Source organism: Ursus arctos, unplaced genomic scaffold (assembly GCF_023065955.2).
Source record: "Ursus arctos isolate Adak ecotype North America unplaced genomic scaffold, UrsArc2.0 scaffold_22, whole genome shotgun sequence".
NCBI lineage: Eukaryota > Metazoa > Chordata > Mammalia > Carnivora > Ursidae > Ursus > Ursus arctos.
Window position 1 is genome coordinate 13,212,051 of NW_026622897.1, and position 19,955 is coordinate 13,232,005.

Genomic DNA, 19,955 nt, shown 5'->3' on the forward strand with positions numbered 1-19,955 from the left:
TAGGGAGGTCCTTCCCAGAGGAGAGGGTATATAAAGTGCTCCATCTGTTTCCTGAATTGACTCTAATTAAACAAGACATCATAGCAGGCTGGGAATGGGTACCAGTGGAGGGTCTATCCTCAGTTATCTGCTGGGAAGAGAAAAGAGTGGAGGATGAAGTAGAGGTGGTCAATGGGCATCCCCAGATGACTATCAACCAAGAGGTTTTATTTCTTCCTCTTGGGTACCTGTCCCCAAAAAGTCCATGGATAAATTTGGGGGTCCCTGCCTTGTCACCAGAGAGCATAGGATCAGGATCTCAGGTTAGGAATTGACAGAGAGAGAGAGAGAGAGAGAGAGAGAGAGAGAGAAACAAAGGACCTGTTTAACCCTATTAGACCTCCGATGAGAATGAGAATCATGAGAATGATCTGTCAGAATGAATCTAGCTGCATGTATATATCCAACCATGAACTCACTCACCCATCCAGCCATCCATCATTGATCCATTCATCTGTCAATCTATTCATTTCTCCACCCACCCATCCAGTCATTCATCCTCATCCATCCATTCAACTATCCATCCATCCATCCATCCATCCATCCAATATTGATTCATCTATTCAACCATTCATCCAACCGTCTGTCCATATGTCCATAAAACCATACAGCCATCTGTTCATCTTATTATCCATCCATCCATCCATCCATCCATCCATCCATCCAAGTATCCATTCAACTATCCACCCATCTACCCATTCACACAATCATCTATTATCCATCCATTCAAATATGTATGCATCCATCCACCTACCCATTGATCCAACCATTAATCCATTCAACCATCAACCCATCCAACTATCTAATCATCCATCCATCACTTCTCCATCTTTCTATCCAGCCAACCACCTATCCATTCAACCACCCATCCATCAAACCTTTCATTTAACTATCCATCCAACTATCCTTCCCTCTATACATCTTTCCATCCAACCATCCAATTAATCATCCAACCATCCGTCCAATCATCCATCCATCCACCCAACTCCTAAACACGCTAGCAAGTGTTAGTAATTCCCTATTCTGTGCTACTACTGTGCCCTGGATTCTCACATTAAACCGTGAATTCTATGAGGACTAGACTATATTCCATAAGACTATGGACTGTTCCTTCTTCATTCATGTTTATATCTCCAATGTCTGGCTGTATCTACATACAGCAGATATTAAGTAAATGTTTTCCAAATGAGTGAATGAACATCTGTTAAGCAACTACTAGGTACCAGACACTGTACCAGTCCCTGGGAAAATCAAGGTAAAGCAGACCCGTTCATGCCCGTCTATGGTATCGCAGAATGGGAGAGGGATATTCAAAATATTTAACATCTGACATGTCATGGAAGCCATACAGTCAAAACTGAGCAAGGTCCTAGGGATCACTTGCAGGTCTATGCTTTAGTAGCCAGTTTCTAGAAGAATCTCAGGGATCCTGTGAGAGACAAGGAGCCTCCAGGGTGGAAGAGAGCAACACCTATTTATCAACTAACATGGAAATGTATAACTCTTTTAACCAGTATGGCTTTACCAGAGTGTACCTCTAAAATTCAGCCCTGGTTAGGTCAGGCACAAAATCTTGGGGGCACAGAGGAGGAAGCAGTGAGAGCTAAAGTTTCAGAAGGTTGGAGTAGCAGCTCTCCCTTCAATGGGACACAGGCACTTTCTCTTGTCTAGATGGTGCCCATCAGCCAATGAAAGGTGGCCCACGAGGTCGAGGGTCAACACTCCCTCCCCGGGAAGCCCATAGGAAGCTCGGCTACCTCGGAGACGCTTCAGTCGCTTCTCCTTCCTCTTCTTGCGAACGATGAAGAGCAGTGCTACCCCCAGAGTGGCCAGGATGACCGGGCAGCCGATGGTGAACAGCTTCTTCACGTCATCCCCCTCACCTTGCGCAGACTTGATGGGGGGGATGGTACCTGATGGGGTGAAGGAGGGAGTCAGATGTCCCTTATGAGTAGGGTCTGGGCAGAGTCCCCTGGGTGAGGGAGCCTTTGAGCCTCTCTTGCTGCCCTTGCTTTCATTCTGACCTCCACTTCCTGGCACAGAGCCCCAACCCTCTCCCTCTATTCCCCCAGATTCTGGTCACATCAGGACAGCCATGAACAGTCATGCAGTTTTTACACGGCATTATGATACTGATGACTTCGTGAGCCTATTTTAGAATTATCCCGAGGTCTCTCAGAGACCGTCTCCTGCCTGTTGGAGTTCCGTGTTCATTTCTAGAGGGCGGACTGATGAGCTTCGGTTCTGCCATCCAGCTCGTGAAGTGGGGTAGGGGTGGTGAGAATCATAGAGAGAAGCAGAGCAGTGGGATCCCGAGGTCTTGTCCCCAGATGGGGACCAGGCCACTCAATGCCCTGCATTTTCTCCCCGCTCCCCTGCCCATGGGTGAGATCTGCTAACCTTGGGTGCCTGCACGGAGGCAGTAAGTTCTGCTGACACAGCCCTCTGCAAAGCCTGATCTGTGCCTGTTTCAAAGCCTTGCAGAACAGCCGTCTCCTCCATGAAACCTTCCTTGTTGGAGCCCATCCCCTTCTGATACCACTTTTATTCTGTTTCCTTAACACACAGGTAGACTGACTTTACCTTGTGACAACTGGTCTCTATGAATTCAGCCCTCAATGTGCCTTCAGCGCGTGTGCACATGTGCATGCATGTGCGAGTGTGCACACGCATGTGCGTGTATGTGTGTGCACGCATGTGTGTGTGTAGGAAGTGCCCTGTGAGTGCTCACCAAATATCCGTGTGCTCACCTATCCCTTCCAGACTTCCTGGCAGTTAGGTTAGAGCCAAAGAACGAGTTCTGGACAACAGAGTGAGAACAGAAGTGGCCCAGGCAGTGAAGACTGGGGTGGCTTTTCTATCTCTCTCTTCTTGGTGACCTTGGAGGCTACACGTTCAAGATAGCATAGCTGAAAGATGGTGGCCAGCCAACCCTCACAAGATGTTACAAGAGCGAGAAGCAAATCTTTACTGGATTAAGACCTGTAGCTTTCAGTGTTTATCTGCTCCTATAGCCCAGGCTATCCCATTCTGGCTAATGCACCATATTAGCAGAGGGGCTAAGGGGGCGGAGCCTCAGCTATCCCTCTACATTATAGTCTCCAGCTCTCCGAAGCAGCGGAGAGCAAGGACTGCACCTTCAAAAGACCCTCTATCTCAGGGCGATGTGTTTGCCTGGCTATCAGTCCGTATGGCCACTGGTGCACCTGACCACTGGCCTGCCGCCTACCACTCTGCTGCCCCCTTTGCTTGCTCCTTCCCTGTCTCCAGCCTTTTCCTCGATGATAGTCCTGTCTGTTTTTCGATTTGTCTGTCCTCTATGCATCCACCTCTCTGCCAGCTTCCCTGGGGACACCTCGCTGTGGCCCCCATGAGGCCCCTCCCGCCGTCTCCCACTCACTGCCGTCATAGTCCAGGGTGGCGAACTGGGCAGTCTCGTTGCCGCAGCCAGCGCTGTTGCAAGCCCGCATGCGCAGCTCGTACCACGTGGCCTCGCGCAGCTCGGTCAGAAACACCTCCCCGGAGCTGTTGGCCCGCAGCCCCTGCCAGGCCCAGGTGCCCTTGGGCCGGTACTCCAGCACGATGGCTGTGATCGGGCAGCCCCCGTTGTTCCAGCCCTGCAGGTTAAGCCGAGCATGCGTGGAGTTGATGTGGGTGAACAGGTGCTGGTCTTTGCTGAAGGAGGGCTCTGGGGGGCCACAGGGAGAGAGCGAGGTTAGAGATTGAGAGGAGGAGGCTTCATTCATCAGCGCCGGGAGGGAGTCCCTGGGGCCAGCCGGGGCTGCAGTGGCTCCTGGGAGCAGTGGTTGGCACAGATGCGAGTAGGGATGCCCCAGGGGACAGAGGAGGGGGGAGAAGAGGGAAGGACGACGAAAGAAGGCCTCAGCACAGTAAAAGATATGGGAAGAAGGAAGAAGCTGCCAGGGAGGTGGGGCCTGTTTCTCCTACTGTGATTGGTCAGGGTTATCTATAGCGATGGGAACTTGTCTGAGTCTCTCCCTTCAGTCTCCGCTCCCCTGCGCCCTCCTTCCTCAGCCCAGCCACCCTCCATCCCCACGTCCCGGGCCTGTCTCTCCCCAGTGGGGTCATCGCTAGGCCTCACCCCGCCCGTGGGTCTTGGCCTCGATGATCTCGCTGATGCGCCCGGAGCCCACGCTGTTCTTGGCTGCCAGCTTTACCTTGTACCACGTGCCACACTTGAGGCTGTCCAGCTTGAAGGACCGCTCGCCTGAGCTGATGAACACGTCCTTCCACTCCTCGCTGTTGTCTACCGAGTACTGCAGCACGAAGCCTGCCCGGGAGGGTTGCCTGGCTCAGGGCGGGCAGGCCGGGGCCTGGGACACCCCAACAGGTGGCGTGGGGCTGGGGTCCCCGCAGGAGCAGAGTGAGGCCAGAGTGATGGGGGGGGGGCAGAGGCAGTTTGGACACAAAGCTGCAACGAGTTTTTCTGCTCTCTCTTTAGCAGCCAAGGTGGGGAGGGGAGCAGAAAACAGAGCTTTGAGGCTTAAAAGGGATAGTATTTTAGAGCCTGCTTCTCCCGGGGTGGTCCCCTGTCAGCAGGATTAGATCACTTGGGAGTTTGTCAGCCCCCACCCCAGACCTCCCTAATCAGAATCCGCCTTCTTTAAGATCCCCTGGGGATCCATGTGCATATTCATGGCTGAGAAGCACTATCTAGTACATGTGTCCACTGTTACGGATTTGGAAACTGAGGCCGAGAGAAGAAAACAGATTTCTTCCGGTTCGCACAGCTCACCAGCCGCGGTTGGGGTGGGCCTTCTAAAACCCAGATACCTAGGCTGGTAACTGTCTGTGGCACTTGGGTGACTTCCTTGTGGTCCGAATTGCCCCTCACTCATCACTTCTGGGGCTTTAGGGGGACAAGGGGTGGGATTGGGTAAGGCCCTTGCCCGGCTCCTGGGCCCAGAATTTCCTCCCCTTTCCCCCTCCTCATCCAGACCCCTCTCACCTCGGATGGAGCTGCCCCCATTGTCACCTGGAATCCAGGTCAGGGTGATGGACGAAGCAGAAGTTTTAGAGACAGTGAGGCGGGGCTGGTCCGGGGGAACTGTGAGGGGAAAGCCATCAGCCCTCACTATAAAGGGTTAACACCTGCTGCTGGGAGCATGGGCTATCCCAGCTGCAACTAAGGGCCCAGGCCTGGCATCCGGCCCCCTTGGTGCTCCCCCAGCTCCTGCTCATTCTTCCATCCCCCTGCCTCTTCCACGTGGCACCACTGTTCCACTAAGGGTCTGCCCCCGGGTGGCTGGAGAGGCGGGGGCGGGGAGCCCGCCTTCCAGGGCCTTACCTTGCACCAGAAGGTTGACGATGATGGTGTCGAAGCCCCCGGTGTTGGTGGCCGTGCAGGTGTAGTAGCCCGAGTCCTCAGCCTTCACAGCGCGCAGCAGCAGCGTGCCATTGGTGTGGATGAGCCGGTGCCCGTCCATGGACACAGGGATGGCCGAGTCTTCACTGCAGGGGTGGGGGGGGGCAGAGATGGGTATGGTAAGCACCCCCTCCCCCTAGGGGCTCTCCCAGGACTGTAGGCAAACATGGCTGGGAGTAGAAGGAGGCTGGCTGGGGGGCCCCGGGACTCCTGGGGTTCTACCCAGTGCTTCTTGGGTCCCCCTGGCCTCTTCAAGCACCCAGGGAAGGGCGATCCTTGGCAGCCAACAGAGGGGAGACAGGGAGGCCAGGCCTGCATGGGAGAGCAGGAGCCATGTGCCCGGCAGGGCCTCTGGTCAGCTGGAAGGGAGGGACACCCGGTTCCTTTCTTCCTGGCTCTTCTACTACACCCCTCCCTAGGGTCCCCCATCTCTCTGGGGTCCCGCGCACACCTGTCCTTGGTCCACTTCACAGCAGGGGCTGGATCGCCCACCGAATTGCAAGGCAGTCGGACATCTTTCATCCAGGGGGTTGTCACAGTGCCTCCAAATGAGATGATCTTGGCTGGGGCTGCAGGGAAGAGAGCATAAGGGTCACCCCACCTCTACCCTCAACCCCGTACCAGCCTGACTTTCCTGGGGCTCTCCAAATTTACAATTCTAGCCCCCCATCTCCTACCTGGCCTCTACCTTGGGCTTGGGGGCAGGGGTGGGTGCAGACACTTTCAGATGGGGGTCACTGGTTCAACAAATACTGATCCAATACCTGTTATGGGCCAGGTATCAGAGGGGCTCTGAGGACCACAGAACGAACACGATCTTTTCCCTGTCCTCGGGTTGCTCATCGTCCGAGGGGGAGACAGATACTTAAAAAGCATCATGACAGGGTGAGAATACTATGGTAGGGGTAGGTACAAGTCACCGTGGGAACACAAAGGAGGAGGAATGACTCTGCCAGTTCAATGGTGATGGAGGTGATGGCTGGGGAGGCTTCTGGAATTAGAAGCTTTGACTTGGATCTTTTTTTTTAAAGTAGGCTCCACACCCAGCATGGAGTGCAAGGTGGGGCTTGAGTTCACGAAGGACCCTGAGATCAAGACCTGAGCTGAAGTCAAGAGTTGGGTGTTTAACAGACTGGGCCACCCAGGCGCCCCTGAATCTTGAAGGCTAAGAAGGAATTCACTTTGCAGGGAAGGAAAGGCAGAGCGAGAAGAGGCTACAGCACTGAGTAGAGGCCTGGAGGCCTGAATCACATGGAAAGTGGGAGGGTCTGCAAATACTCTGGGGTGACCAAAGCCCAGGGTGAGTGCAGGAGGACGGAAGGTGAGCAGGAGCAGAAGCATGGAGGGCTCCATCGGCAGAACAAGGAGGATGGGCTTCCTCTTGAGGTCACGAGGGCCATTGGAGGCTTACAAGTAAGTAGTGATACATTCATAGTAGAGCTGTGGACAGAGCCTGGCTGCCGGCAGCGGGTAGTCTGATGGAGGACGCAGATCAGCGGTGCGATGGTGGTCAGAGAGCAGGCTGGAGGTGACGTATGTCAGTGGGTAGGAGGTCAGGGGCTCAGGGAAGAACCACCAGGACTCGGGGTCTGACTGGCTTTGAGGAAGAGACGGGGGGGAGATGAGGATGACCACATGATGCCGCTGGGTGATGGTGCCCTCACTGAGACAAGGACATGGGGGGGGGGAAGCAGGAAGCGGGGGGAGCGGGGTAGGCAGGAGAGACGGGGCTCCCTAGCCTCACACTGACCCTGAGGTCACCCACGTGGGGTGGCTAGAAAGCAGTCGGACATACAAGTTCTAGAGCGGGAGAGAAGTGGCTGGGCTGCAGACGCTGACGTGGGGCTGCCCAGTGACTGAGGTCGCCAGAGCGGGCACGAAGATGGTCAGAGAGGGGGCAGCAACCTAGGGGCACGGTGGAGACAGGAACGTCCCCAGGGGTGGCAGGAGCACGCTCCGAGGACCAGCATGCACAAGCCGCACCGTGGAAAGCAAGGCAGGCAAAGATGTCCAGGGTGCTTCGAGAAGGTGACCGTGCCGGGCGCTCACAGATCTCTGGGCTGAGCTACAGGTGTTCAGTTAACCAAGCGACCAAGCACTTCAGAGTTCCAGACCTGGTGCCTCCATGTGGCTGCGGTTAGTTCCCTCAGTCTCTTGGTGTGTCGGGATGTGAGTGCGTGTGTGAGCGTGTATGAGTGTGAGCAGCGTCGGCCCCCCCTCCCCCCCCCGGCTGCTGTAAGGACAGAGGCAGATGTGTGGATGTGTTCTGGGAAGCACAGAGCCCTCCGGGGATGTGTCCTGTGGGCTGCCCACGGGGGAAGGGGCCAGCCCTCTGCCAGGACACCCAGGCCCTGGTCCTTGGGCCCCAGGGCTAGACAGGTGGCTGTGGGAGGAGGCGGGCCCGGGAAGAAGGGGGCCTTCGAGTCAAGGTCGAGGACCTGGAGTTCCGGGCGGGAGGTGGCGAAATGCCATGCCCTGTGGCTGGCCCTGTGGTTGGCACAGAGGGCAGACGAGCAGCGGTGCACGGCTGCCTCTTTGCTGTTGGGTTGGGGCCTGAGGACTGTCGTTGCCTGTAAAGGGGGCGTGCATATGCCCCCACGGCACCCCTCTGCCCAGGCCAGGGATTTGGTGGCGCATTGCCTAAGAACACACATGGTCTCATTCCCCCCTGCGCACAGCACCCAGCCCACAGCCGCCGCCTCGCTGCGCCCTCTGTGACTGTGCGTTGATCGAATGAATCAACAGTCAGGGGCACCACCTGCGCCCTTGGTGTCCAGGCTTTGAAATGAAGGGGGCCCCTTTGCGGCTTTCTGCTCTGGGGAAGCAGTGTCCCCTGCCACCACACCCTCCGGAGATGCTGAGCCTTGGGACAAAGGCTCTGCTGTGAGCTGGGAGTGGGGCTAATGCCCCTTCTTTCAACCTCGGAGCAGAATTTGGTGGGGGACCGTCCGTCTGGGTCGCTGTGCTGCCCGGAGCCTGTTGTGAGGCTTTCTGGGAGTCAGGGGGCAGCAGAGGCCCAGTCTTGGCGGATGCAGGAGGGAGGCGGGTGGCCGCTAGCTCCTCACCGCCAGGTCACGGAGAGGGTGGAGGGAGATAGCCCCTATTTGGGGAGAACCGGAATTCTAGAAGGGGGCTTCTGGCGGCTTCTCCCGCTCTGGCCCGGGCTGCTCACCCTTGCCCGCAGGCTCAATGGTGACCTTCTCGCTGCTGTTGCCCCGGCCAGCAGAGGTGACGGCAGCCACCCACAGGAGGTACTGCTGCCCGCGGTTTAGATGCGCGATCCGGTAGAAGAGCTGCTCTGGACTCGTCTCATACTCGCTGGGGGCCTGCAGGAGAGAAGCAAAGGAGTGCTAAGAACCCAGCTTCTGGGCCTCCAGCCTCCAACCCCAACCTTCCTTGGGACCCGGGCTCAGAGTAGGGGGTGGCGCAGATGGGGGGTGGGCGGTGGGAAGAGAAGGGAGGATCCTGCTTCACTTGCCCTTTCTGGTTTAGGAGCCACAGTGAGCAGAGTTTGTACTGGGCTTGGCCTTGGGGGCTCATGGGCCTGCTCTGGCGTGCTGCTGGGCCAGCCTCAGTTTACCTCTTTGCCTGATCCAGACGCTGGCAATTGCAGCTCCAGGCCAGGGAATGTGAGTGTGTCGTGGGAGTGATAGAGGGAGTCAGGAGAAGGGAGAAGGGAGAACGGAGGAAGGAGGGTCCCAGGAAGACCCCGAGGAAAGGGAGTCTCTGGGAAGAAGCGAAATGATCGCATTTGCCTTATTAGGGTTGTAGACAGGCTCCCCCAGCCTGTGCCAGCCCTGCCGTCTAATTACCACTCCTTCATTCCGCGGGAGCAAACCGTCCGGGGGAGGGAGGGGTGGGAGAGGGAGCTCTGAGAGCTTCACTGGGCACCACTTTATTAATGATTATTACTGGTATAGATCGCCCTATATATTTGTAGGTTATATAAATCTATAAAAAAATTTTTTAACCAAATGACAGTTTTGACAAGTTGCCAACAAAACAATATCAGATCCCAGTGGTTTTACCAGTTGCTTTGATGAAAAGATTATGTTGCCTTGGAAACCAGAGGCTCAGATATTGAAATGAATTTGAGAAGGAGCTTTTGATAAGCGCTAGTTTGCAGACCTCCTGTCAGCCCCTTCCCTGGTCCAGGCGGGATGGGGCGGACTTTCATTTTATTTTATTTTTTGGTCAGCCGCGGGGAAGGGAAAGGAGGACAGCACTAGGGCCTCTTTGAAATCAGGGCAGAAGTCTAGGGAGGGGGAGCAGCCCCCGGAACAGATGGGGGGCCCTGAGGCCAGAGGGAGCTAATAATTAGTTATCTCTGCAGTCACGGGATCTTGCACACACACGCTCACGTGCACACGCTCACAGGCACATGGACGTGGAGATGCCTTCACGCACAGGCCGGGGGACAGACCTGCAGACAGATACGGCGTCACAGAGGGACATTCTCTGTGCCCCATGGGAGGACTGAGGGGCCCAATAACTTCTAACAGGAGAAAACATCCTTTCTGGCCCCAGGCCATCTGCAGGCAAGTGTTAGGGAGGGGACACGGGCATCCCCTCAATACACACAGAGCTCCCTGGCCAACTCCTCCTGCCTCCCGCATGGAGACTTGGCCTTGACTCCCAAGGTCCCTGCTGCAGACAGGTGCAGAACCCCCCAGAGCCCTGGTCGTTGGGAAGCGTTCTCAGGCTGCAGCACCAGGAGACGGTGTGTATATCTGTAGCTCCTGTCTGTGCGTGAGGTAGGCGGGTGTAGTGGCTTCAACACCCATCTGCCCCTTCTTGCTAAGTGTGTGACCCAGAGGTCATACGCCTTTCTCTGTCAAGGGTCCTGGGACCTCAGTTTTCTATCCTGTAAACTAAGAAAGCAAGACAGCTCTGTCAACCCTGTGTGATTACAGAGAGGCACAAATGAAGCAAGGGGTGGGTGAGTCCTTTGTACACCGGGGCGTGTTCATCTCCTGGCTCATTCGTCTGTGAGGATCGAGATGTGTATGTGCACGCGTGGAGAAGCTGAGTGTACCTGCTTGCATGTGTCTACCCGAGTGTACATTTGTGTCTGCACGGGGCAGGAAAGGTTTGGCTTCCCTTTGAAGGTGTTAGCATCACATCCAGATCCCGAGGTCTTCCTTTTAACCTGGACTCCCCAAGAATCTCCTGAAATCATTTTTAAAAACACATAACCATCCTCCCAAATAAAAGTCCCAGTGGATCGAAGCTTAAAAAGAAAAAGGCAAGACTATGACAATTATTGTCTTTCCAATCACAAAAATGAAGGCAAAAATCATAAATGGAAATGATTCATAAATTTGAATTACATAAAACAAAACCTATGGCACACCAAAAATAGTATCAAAAGGCAAGCAATGAACTGGCAAATAACTGTTATCAGTATGATTGAAAGATAGTTATTCTTCTTATATGTAAAGAGCACTCACAGATCAATGAGAAAAAAACCACAAACCACCCAAATGAAAGATGGATAAAGGCCATGAATTGATAATTACCCAAAGATGAAAAAAAAAACCAGCCAACAAACACATAACAATAATCAACTTAACCAGTGATCAAAGGAATATACCTAAAACAGGACACCTTTTTTCAAATCCAACTGGCAAAAATGAAACATGTATCATACCTTGGATTAGCATGGTCACGTGAAATAAGAATGTACTTATAATGCTGGTGGAAGCATGACTTGGTTCCAACTTTCTGAGGGGTAATTTATCAACATGTACGCATATCTTAAGACTAGCCATACTCTTTGCGCCTCAGGAGATCCTATGGAAATTTACCCTCAGGAAATAATAAAACATGGGCATGAAGACTTTTATGAAGAATGTTCGATGCAGTATTATTTATAATGTTGAACACTTGAAAATAGATTAAATACAGAACGAGGGTACTGGTTAAATGGATTATATACATACAGGCATTCACGATCATGTTTGAAAAGAGTGCTTGGCGGTGTGGGAAAGTGCCTACATACATCATGTGAGAAACACAGATTACATGACATTATGTGAAATTCCATTTTCATTTTATTAAAAAAACCCCATAATATATGTACAGATCAAAGACTGGAAGGCCATATACCAAAACATCGCCAGTGTTTCTCTTTAGGGAACGAGTGCAAGTAATTTTTGCTTTCCTCTCTATTCCTTTATATATTTATGGAATTTCTGACAATAAAGTGGCAATATTTTGATAATCTGAGAAAATGTATGAACATGTTTGGTGACGTTTCTGATGGGCCTCAATGCAGCTGTGCGCAATGGCGGCCCGCAGGCTGTCACTTCGGGGAGCCTTCCCCAGATGCAGTTTCCAGCTCTTGTGAGGGTTCCACACATGCACATTCATACGTTCAAGTTCATATGCACACATCAAGACTCACGTGCGTGGCCTCTGAGCTCACACTCAAATCCGTGGTTTTGCACCGTCACATACGTGCATGCGTCTTCACCCCCAGCCCTCACTCCTACAGCTCCTCCGTAAGTGAATTTGCAGTGCGGTTGTTTGGAATTTGGAATATATTTGTGCAAAGCGACAGTATCACACAGTCGCATGTGGTGGTCAGGTCCCTGGGTCCCTCACTGAGGTAGTCCCTGCCCCACAAAGTGGCTGAACTGCGGTTCTCATCACGTGAGCACACTGACCCCTCGTGGGACACTGTCCCATGGGGACTCGCCCCAGGAGAGAGGACATGGAGAGAGGCAGGGAGGGCCCCGGGGTCTCCAGCAGGGGCTAGGCACCAGGAGCTCTGTTCTGGGGCCTGGGAGAGAGGTCCCCAGCCAGCTGACTGGAGGCTCCTGAAGCCTGAGTTAATGGGGAGGCCGGGCTCCTTTGAAAGGTTTCATTGTCGGAGGAGGAGACGACTGCACAAAGCCGAGCTTGGGAATGAGTACCCTCTCCCCTCAATTTACCAAGGGAAACTTGCCCAATGTCTAAGGCTTTACAATTGCCAGGCTGCGAGTAATTCATTCATCAAACATGTATTTAGTGACAGTGATGTGTCAGGCACAGTGTCTGGCAGCTGGACCCAGAGATGAAAAGATGCTGCCCCTGTCCTCACGGGGCCCCACGGACCAGGGCGGGAGACAGAGAAGCGAACAGCTAGTCAGCATCTGCTGCAGTCAGCGTGTGACAGAGGACGAAGGGCACGCCACGGCAGGGGTCAGCCTGGGCCGAGGGGTGAGCTGTGAGAAGGCACAGCAGGCGTCCAGAACGGAGAGGAACTTAGGATGTGCGTGCGTGTGCACGTGTGCGTGCGTGTGTGGAGTCGGGGGACAGCGGAGAGGGGCAGACAGCACAGCTAAACTGCTGATTGGAAAACTGGCACAAACACCTAATGATGGCTGTGCATTCTCAGCTGGACACGTGCAGAGCCCGAGGCTCAGCGGTTCCTCTCGTGTGTACACACCCAACAGGCACACGTGCACACGAGCACCAGGAAACACGTGCGGAGACGTGCACGGCGGCACCGTATGTAACAGCTCCAACCTGAAATCTACCCACATGCTTATCCACGGGTGACAAACTGGATGAAACCATTCTGTATACACACACAGCTGAAGCCCGTGCAGAGTGACGGGCAATGATCTATAACCGCACGCAACAGTATGGATGAAAGTCACAAATTCAAAATAACGTTGAGTAAAAGAAGCCAGATGACTGGTGTCACTCCACTTATATAACCTGTAAAAAGAGGTGACTCTACTCTGACATCAGGACCGTTGTCACTCTGGTGGGGGTGGGGGGTGACCGGAAGGGGCACGCAGAGGTCCTCTGGGGGGCTGTAATGTCGTGTTCCCTGCTCCGGGTCTGCTTGCCCCGGGTGCTGGGAACATGCACGGAGCCGTGTGCTCCCAGTCTGCGTGCTTCTCCGCACCGTGGCTGTGAGGATGGAGGGGAGGATACAGAGTCCCTGAAAAGATATTTCCGGGCTTCCCCTCTGGTAACAGAACTCTGTCCTCCCTGGCGCGGTGCCGGGCCACCTACTGCTCGGAGGGTAATTCAGAAAGACCGCAGGAAAGCAGAGCGGGGGAGGTGGCACAATTACCGAGCAATTTCAGGGCAGCGGTCCCGGCTGCCAGGAGCTCATCTGCAGATGCTCGGGCTGCTGTCCCATCGCTGGCTGCTGGTGGAGGGAGAAGCTGGCCTCCTCCAGCTCCTTGCTCCCCTCCTGAGATGTCCTGAGCACATCTCCTGCATGGTACTCCCGGCCCCCTCAGGGTGTGCCCCCCCCCACTAGACAGGACACCCCCCTGAGGACAGGCACACCTGCTCCTGTAACTAGAACAGGAGTGCTCCAGGGTGGTGCCCAGCAGACCTCGGTGGCTGAGTGGGTGGAGATCAGGAAAGGCAGAGGGAAGGATGCATACTGTGGGACGTGGGTGCATAGACCGCACACACCCTCAACTCTCTTCCCTCTCCGTGGGGCCCCTCTGGCCCCTCTGAGCACCCTGTGGAAGGGCAGGGGCCGGCCGCCTGCACTGCACTCCCAGGTTTGGGGGGATCTTGCAGTCTGAGTCCTCTCCCCAGTGGTGAGGCCCAACTCTGGCCCAGAGAGACATCTCTCGCCTTCCCTCAGCTGTCCATCTCTTTTCTCTTCCCTGTAGTGGGCTCCACGCTGAGGAGGCCACTCAGGGCAGAGCTCCAGCAGCCCTCCGAGCCCAGACCATTCATGCTGGAGAGTGGCTCATGTCCAGAGGCCATGGACCAGCCAGGTCCGAGTCAACAGCTCTGGGGCCCGCTAGGAGCTTCCTTGGTCAGCCAGACCAGAAGAGCCGAGGCCTTGGTCTCCCTCTCACATCTGCTTGGTTGCGACCCCTGACTCAAAGAAGCCTCCAGGGCTTGTGACAACCTTGCAGCCCCTGGAAGAGAGGACTGACCCAAGATGGACACTGGGTAAGGCTTCAGCTACTCTTGGGTGCCCAGTGTCCATTCTTATCCACAAATTCAGGTAGAAACACAGATATAAGTAGCCCCTGGGTTTGGCCTGGATGCCCACTGATGTTCAGAGAACTTTTCCCTTTCTCCTGTCCCCCCTCATCATGCAACCCTGGGCCTACTCACCGGCTGGCCAGACCCAGGGCTGGAGCAGAAGATGGTGTACTTGCGGATCACCCCATTGGGCTTGGTTGGGGGGAGCCAAGACACGACCACACTGCTAGCGGATGAAGGGACAGCTTTGATGCCAGCAGGGGGACCTGGAACTGAATAGGGAGAAGGCCAGGTCAGTTTAGAGGAAGGAGCTCCGCCTTTGGGAAAGAATGACAGGGTGTGGAGAGTGAGGCAGATCAATCTGGGAGAGCTTCCTGGAGGAGGTATCCTTGAGCTATGGTTTCTAGGGGGAGGTTCCCGCAGGTGAGGAGAAGGTGATCATTTGGGGCTTGTAACAAAGTCTCTGAGATGAAGGCACTGGGAATGGTCAGTTTCAAAACTGGCCAGAACCAAGGACTTAGGATACTCAAGAGAGAAACAGAACCCATGGGGAATTCACCTTGATTCCAACGACCCTAACCTGCTTCCTGCCTCAGTGTTCGACTAATAGGTTGTATGCAGGCCAAACAAATATACTGGTCACTTTGCTCTTTGGCCTGTAAGTTCCTTGAGGCTGGGGGTTCCAGAGACTCACAGAGCAGGCCTCCTCCTGAGGGTCAGGGGCTGGTGGTCAGCCAGTGGGTGACTGGGTTTCCTGCCACGTGCCCAGAGCACTGGCCCTGGGCTGCTGGCTAGGTCCTTTCTGTTTTCAGGAGGGAAAGTCTACTTTTATTTTTTTTAAAGATTTTATTTATTTATTCGACAGAGATAGAGACAGCCAGCGAGAGAGGGAACACAAGCAGGGGGAGTGGGAGAGGAAGAAGCAGGCTCATAGCGGAGGAGCCTGATGTGGGGCTCGATCCCACAACGCCGGGATCACGCCCTGAGCCGAAGGCAGACGCTTAACCGCTGTGCCACCCAGGTGCCCCATAGGAGGGAAAGTCTACTTGAGAATTGGCTGGGAAATTCATCCTAAGGGAATCCCAATTCACATGGAGTCTGCCTTCCCACTGCCCCCATCTCTGTGGGCCTGCCTGGCCCCACTGGGGCCCCAGGGCTCTGCTTAGGAGACTGGAAGCTTCTTGTTTTCAGGTCCCTTCAATTTCTCTCTTGTATTGTCGTGTACTTGTCTTCACTCCTGGGAGCTTTATGCTCCTTTGAGGACACTGATGGCATCCTGCTCAACTTTGCCTCCCAAGCCTCCGTTTCCCCATCTATATGATGGATGTGATAACAACCACATTAAAGTTTGTAGTGACAATTAGCACTAATTAACATAAAAGCACCGGGCCCCTCCTAGCATATAGAAGACACTCAATAAATGGTGATGATGATCATTTTTTGCAGACCCTCTCTCAACTCTTAGCTTCTAGTACCTACTACAATTTTTTTTGTTTAATCTAGTAAGTGGTCAACAATTCTAGGCTACATAATGATCCGTCATCACCATCCACCCAGCGGCCCGAGGCCTCCCTCACGGCTGCAGCCCTGCCATCCCACCCCTGCTACTGTCTCTGCAGCTGTGGCGTGCAGGGGGCTGGGGGGCGCCCCTGGGGCAGGTGTGCTAACTGTCCTGTTCAGATCTTTTCTGTCCTTGCAAACTTTTTTTCCTCAGCAGTAATTGAGAGGGGTGTGCTGAAATCTCTCCATGACTGTGGGTTTGTCTATTTTTGCAGTCTTGAGGTTATGTTATTAGGTGCACAACAAATTCGGAACTGTTTTATTTGACTAGTAAATTGGGCCTTCTGTCGTAACAGAGCTTCCTTCTGTACCTCTAATGGTGCTTTCCGCCCTAGAGCGTACTGCGTCTGATGTCGTTATTCCAGTTTTCTCTCACTTTTGCGTGATAACGCCTTTTATGTAGTGCTTTCACATTGCACTTTTCCATACCTTTATGTTTTCAGTGTTTAGTGTAAACAGCACATATTTCGGTTTTGTCTCATGGCTAGCTAGTCTGACAGTCTTTGTCTTTTCATTGAATAATTTAGTCAATTTATCATTAATGCAATTACTTATATATTTGGGCTTAAATACCTCATCTTACTAAATACTTTTCCCCACCTATTCTGTTTTTCTTTTTTATTTCCTTTTGTGCTTTTTCTTTGGATTGAGTGTTATTTATTTATTTACTTAAAAGATTTTATTTATTCATTTGACAGAGAGAGAGGCAGCGAAAGAGGGAACACAAGCAGGGGAAGAGGGAGAGGGAGAAGCAGGCTTCCCGCTGAGCAGGGAGCCCGATGCAGGACTTGATTCCAGGACCCTGGGATCATGACCTGAGCCAAAGGCAGACACTTAACTGATGGAGCCACCCAGGGGCCCCTAGGTTGAGTATTTTTAAAAATACTTTATGTCCCCCTCTCTATTAGTTGGTTATTAGACAGCCTTTCGCCACTTGTAGGGTTACTCAATGTGAATCTTTCACTTACCAAAGTCTAACGTTATTAATTGTACTTTTTTCTCCCTGACAATGCAAGGGACTTAGAACTTCCATTTACTCTCACCCAATTTATATGCCATTGTTGTATATTTTAATTATGTATATATTTGAGGCCCTCCCCGAGATAATATCACCATCATCATCATTTTATGCAGTCAATATTAATGGAGATTTACCTATATATTCACCATTTAGTTGCTCTTTTCTTCTTGCATCACCGAGCTCCTACCTGGGATCATTTTCCTTCTAGCTAAAGAATACCCTTCAATGTTTCTCTAGAGCAGGCATGTTGGTGGTAAAGTCTCTCAGTTCTTGTTTGTCTGAAAATATCTTTATTTCATTTTAATCTTGGAGAGTATTTTGGCTTGGTATAAAATCATAGGTGGGTAACTATTTCCCTTACATACTTAATACCACTGTATTGTTTCCTGGTTTCCATTGTTTGTTTGTTCTCATTGTGTCTGGCAAATTAGCCACTGATCTCATTGTTGGTCCCATGAAAGTAACTGGTCTTTTTCCTCTGGTTGCTTTTAAGAATTTTCTGTGTTTCCTGTTTAGCAGCTTTATTATGATGAGCCTAGGTGTGGACTTCCTTAAGTTATTGCCTGTGGAGTTTATAGAGCTCCTTGCTTTGGGGATTGATGTCTTTCATCAGTTTCGAAAAGTTTTCAGGCATTTTATCTTCTTCCCCATTCTCTTTCTCTTCTCCTTTGAGACTTCTTCTCACATCCTCAATGTCCTTGATATTCAGAATGTGGTCCATTGGTCAGCAGCAGCGTCACCTGGGAGCACGTTACAAATGCAAAATCTCAGGTTCCACCCTAGACCTACCAAATCAGAATCTGAACTTTAACCTGACCCCCAGTGGTGTGTGCGCACAGTCAAGTTTGAAACTCACTGTTCCACATCTGCTACTTGCTTTTTGATTTTCCATCCATTTTTCTTTCTGAGCTTCTTTTGGGTCCTCTCATCTAACTTCCAGTTCACTAGTTATCTCTTCAGCTGTATCTAATTTGTTATTAAATCTACCTACTGAGTTCTTGATTTCAGGTATTAATAGTTTTTGTTTCTAGATTTTCCATTTGAGAATCTCCAATTCTCTTAAAACTTCAATCTTGTTCAGAATAACTATCTGAAAGTTCATATTTGATAAAACCTCTGTTTTGGAATTCTTGTGGGTCTGTTTCTGGTTTTTGTTTTTTCCTGTTGGCTTTTGTTCATGTTGTTCATTATTTCTTATTGTATGCCAGACACATCATTTGCAAACTTGTTTGTAGAAATAATTTGAGGCCTCAGATGATGTAATCTTCCTAAAGGGAGAATTCACATTTGCTTCTGACAGGTACTTGCAATCTGGGGTGCTAGCAACCTGGGGCTACCTCAATCTAACTTCCAGGCCTGAGATGATTTGAAGCTGAGCTGTCTAGTTTGGGTGCACTTTTAATCCAACGTGCTGCCCTCATGGTCTCAACTCAAAGTGAGGGGGATTCACCAGATAGACCCGCCTGCCCCAGCAGGCCCTGGACTCCAATTCACGGATTCTCAGCCATTGCCTCCAGATTCAGCAGATGTCCCCCCATGGGGAGAGCTGTTCCAAATGCCAGGCTCATCGCCTGGGCTTCCACTCTCCCCTAGATCCTGGCCCAGTAATTCTTCACTCTCCTGCCAGCTCACTGATGCCTTCAAGCAGGTGTTTTACAAAATATTTTATCCAGATTTCCTAGTGTTCTCAGCAAGGAGATTGGGTTTGAGTTACATAGTCCATCATTACGGGAAGTGCAAATCCTCTGATATGTTTCTCTAAGCTTGTGCCCACTCCTCCCTTCATCCTCATAGCCACGCCCTAGCACACACCTTCTGCTTCTCTGCTTAGATGCCCACAGGTTCTAAGGAGCCTCTCTGACACTGGTCCTTAACCCCCCGCAGTCCCTTCCTGCCATCTGTCCTCCCACTCCTGTGAGAGTTACCTTCCTACAACACAGGTCCAGTCAAGCCTCGTCTTCAGTTAAATATCTTTAAGATGGTTTAAAATCCAACTCAACTTTCACTCTGATTTGGCATTCCCAGGGGCAGGGAGGTGTCGGCAAGAGGCTTTGTTGCTCAGGAACCAAGTCCAGCCAAGCCAGCCTGAGGCCGGGTTAAGACTGGGGGATTTGGACTTCAGAAATGAGCTTGCATTTATTTGAGTTTGTTTTCATTTTATCTTTTAATTTATTTTGTTTTTCTCTAAATTTCTTGATCATTTTTTTCCTTCGGAAGAATGTAAAATCCTGAGCTGGGGCAGGGGCTTGGGAGGGTGGGCGGTAGGGAGTCACAGCATCTTCAGCTCTTCGTTCCACGCTCCCATGGCAGAGCTGGAATTACAGTGTGGACCTGTCTGCTTCCCAAGTGAGCTGAGAAAGAGCCGAAATGGGGGAACCTGGTGGAGGTGGGGCCGGTGCTGGTGCGGCGCCTGCTTGTCTGTCTGCCCATCCGCCACTGTTCTTTCCTGTTCCTTGCAAACCGAGCCTCCCTCTCGCTCGGTACCCGTGCCACCCCCCTCCTTCAGAGAAAGCTGTCCCCATCACTGACACCGGGGATTTACCACCCTTCGCGGAAGTGAGCCGAGATCATCCCATTCCCCTTTGAGCGACTGGCTTAGCAAAAGTCACGTTGCCCCAGTGTGACCAACAGGAAATGACGACGAATCTACTGAAGGGCTTCTGGGAAAGGTGTTTTTCACTCCCAAGAGAGGCACGCCCACAGGAAGAGACCCCTTCTTGCACTCTGAACTCTGTCTTGTCTGTGTGATGCCTGAGGCTGGAGTCATTTGGAGATCATGGGAGGGACAGTGGACACACTGAGGACGGCACGGCAGGAGGATGGGGCCCACTGAGTTGAGCCATCTTGGAGCTGCCCTCCTCAAGACTCCTTGTTATGTGCGATAATAAACACACTTACTAGTTAAATCTTTTTTTAGTTGTATTACTCACAGCCAAAAGCTCCCTGTCTGCTGCAGGGATGTGATGGAAAGTATAGAAGATATGCAGGCAAGAA

General features: G+C 52.3%; 1 protein-coding gene across 1 annotated transcript in view; it reads right to left on the minus strand.

The window, feature by feature from the left end:
* The window catches only part of DSCAML1 (DS cell adhesion molecule like 1), a 113,373-nt gene that overhangs the window by 5,039 nt on the left and 88,379 nt on the right, over window positions 1–19,955 (minus strand). Inside the window, exons 20-27 of the mRNA XM_057316896.1 lie at window positions 14,513–14,652; window positions 8,598–8,751; window positions 5,877–5,994; window positions 5,348–5,511; window positions 5,009–5,107; window positions 4,142–4,330; window positions 3,440–3,727; window positions 1,797–1,952 (exon numbers count right to left, since the gene is read on the minus strand). Of these exons, the coding sequence (XP_057172879.1) occupies window positions 1,797–1,952; window positions 3,440–3,727; window positions 4,142–4,330; window positions 5,009–5,107; window positions 5,348–5,511; window positions 5,877–5,994; window positions 8,598–8,751; window positions 14,513–14,652 (1,308 nt within the window). The remainder of the gene's footprint in view (window positions 1–1,796; window positions 1,953–3,439; window positions 3,728–4,141; window positions 4,331–5,008; window positions 5,108–5,347; window positions 5,512–5,876; window positions 5,995–8,597; window positions 8,752–14,512; window positions 14,653–19,955) is intronic.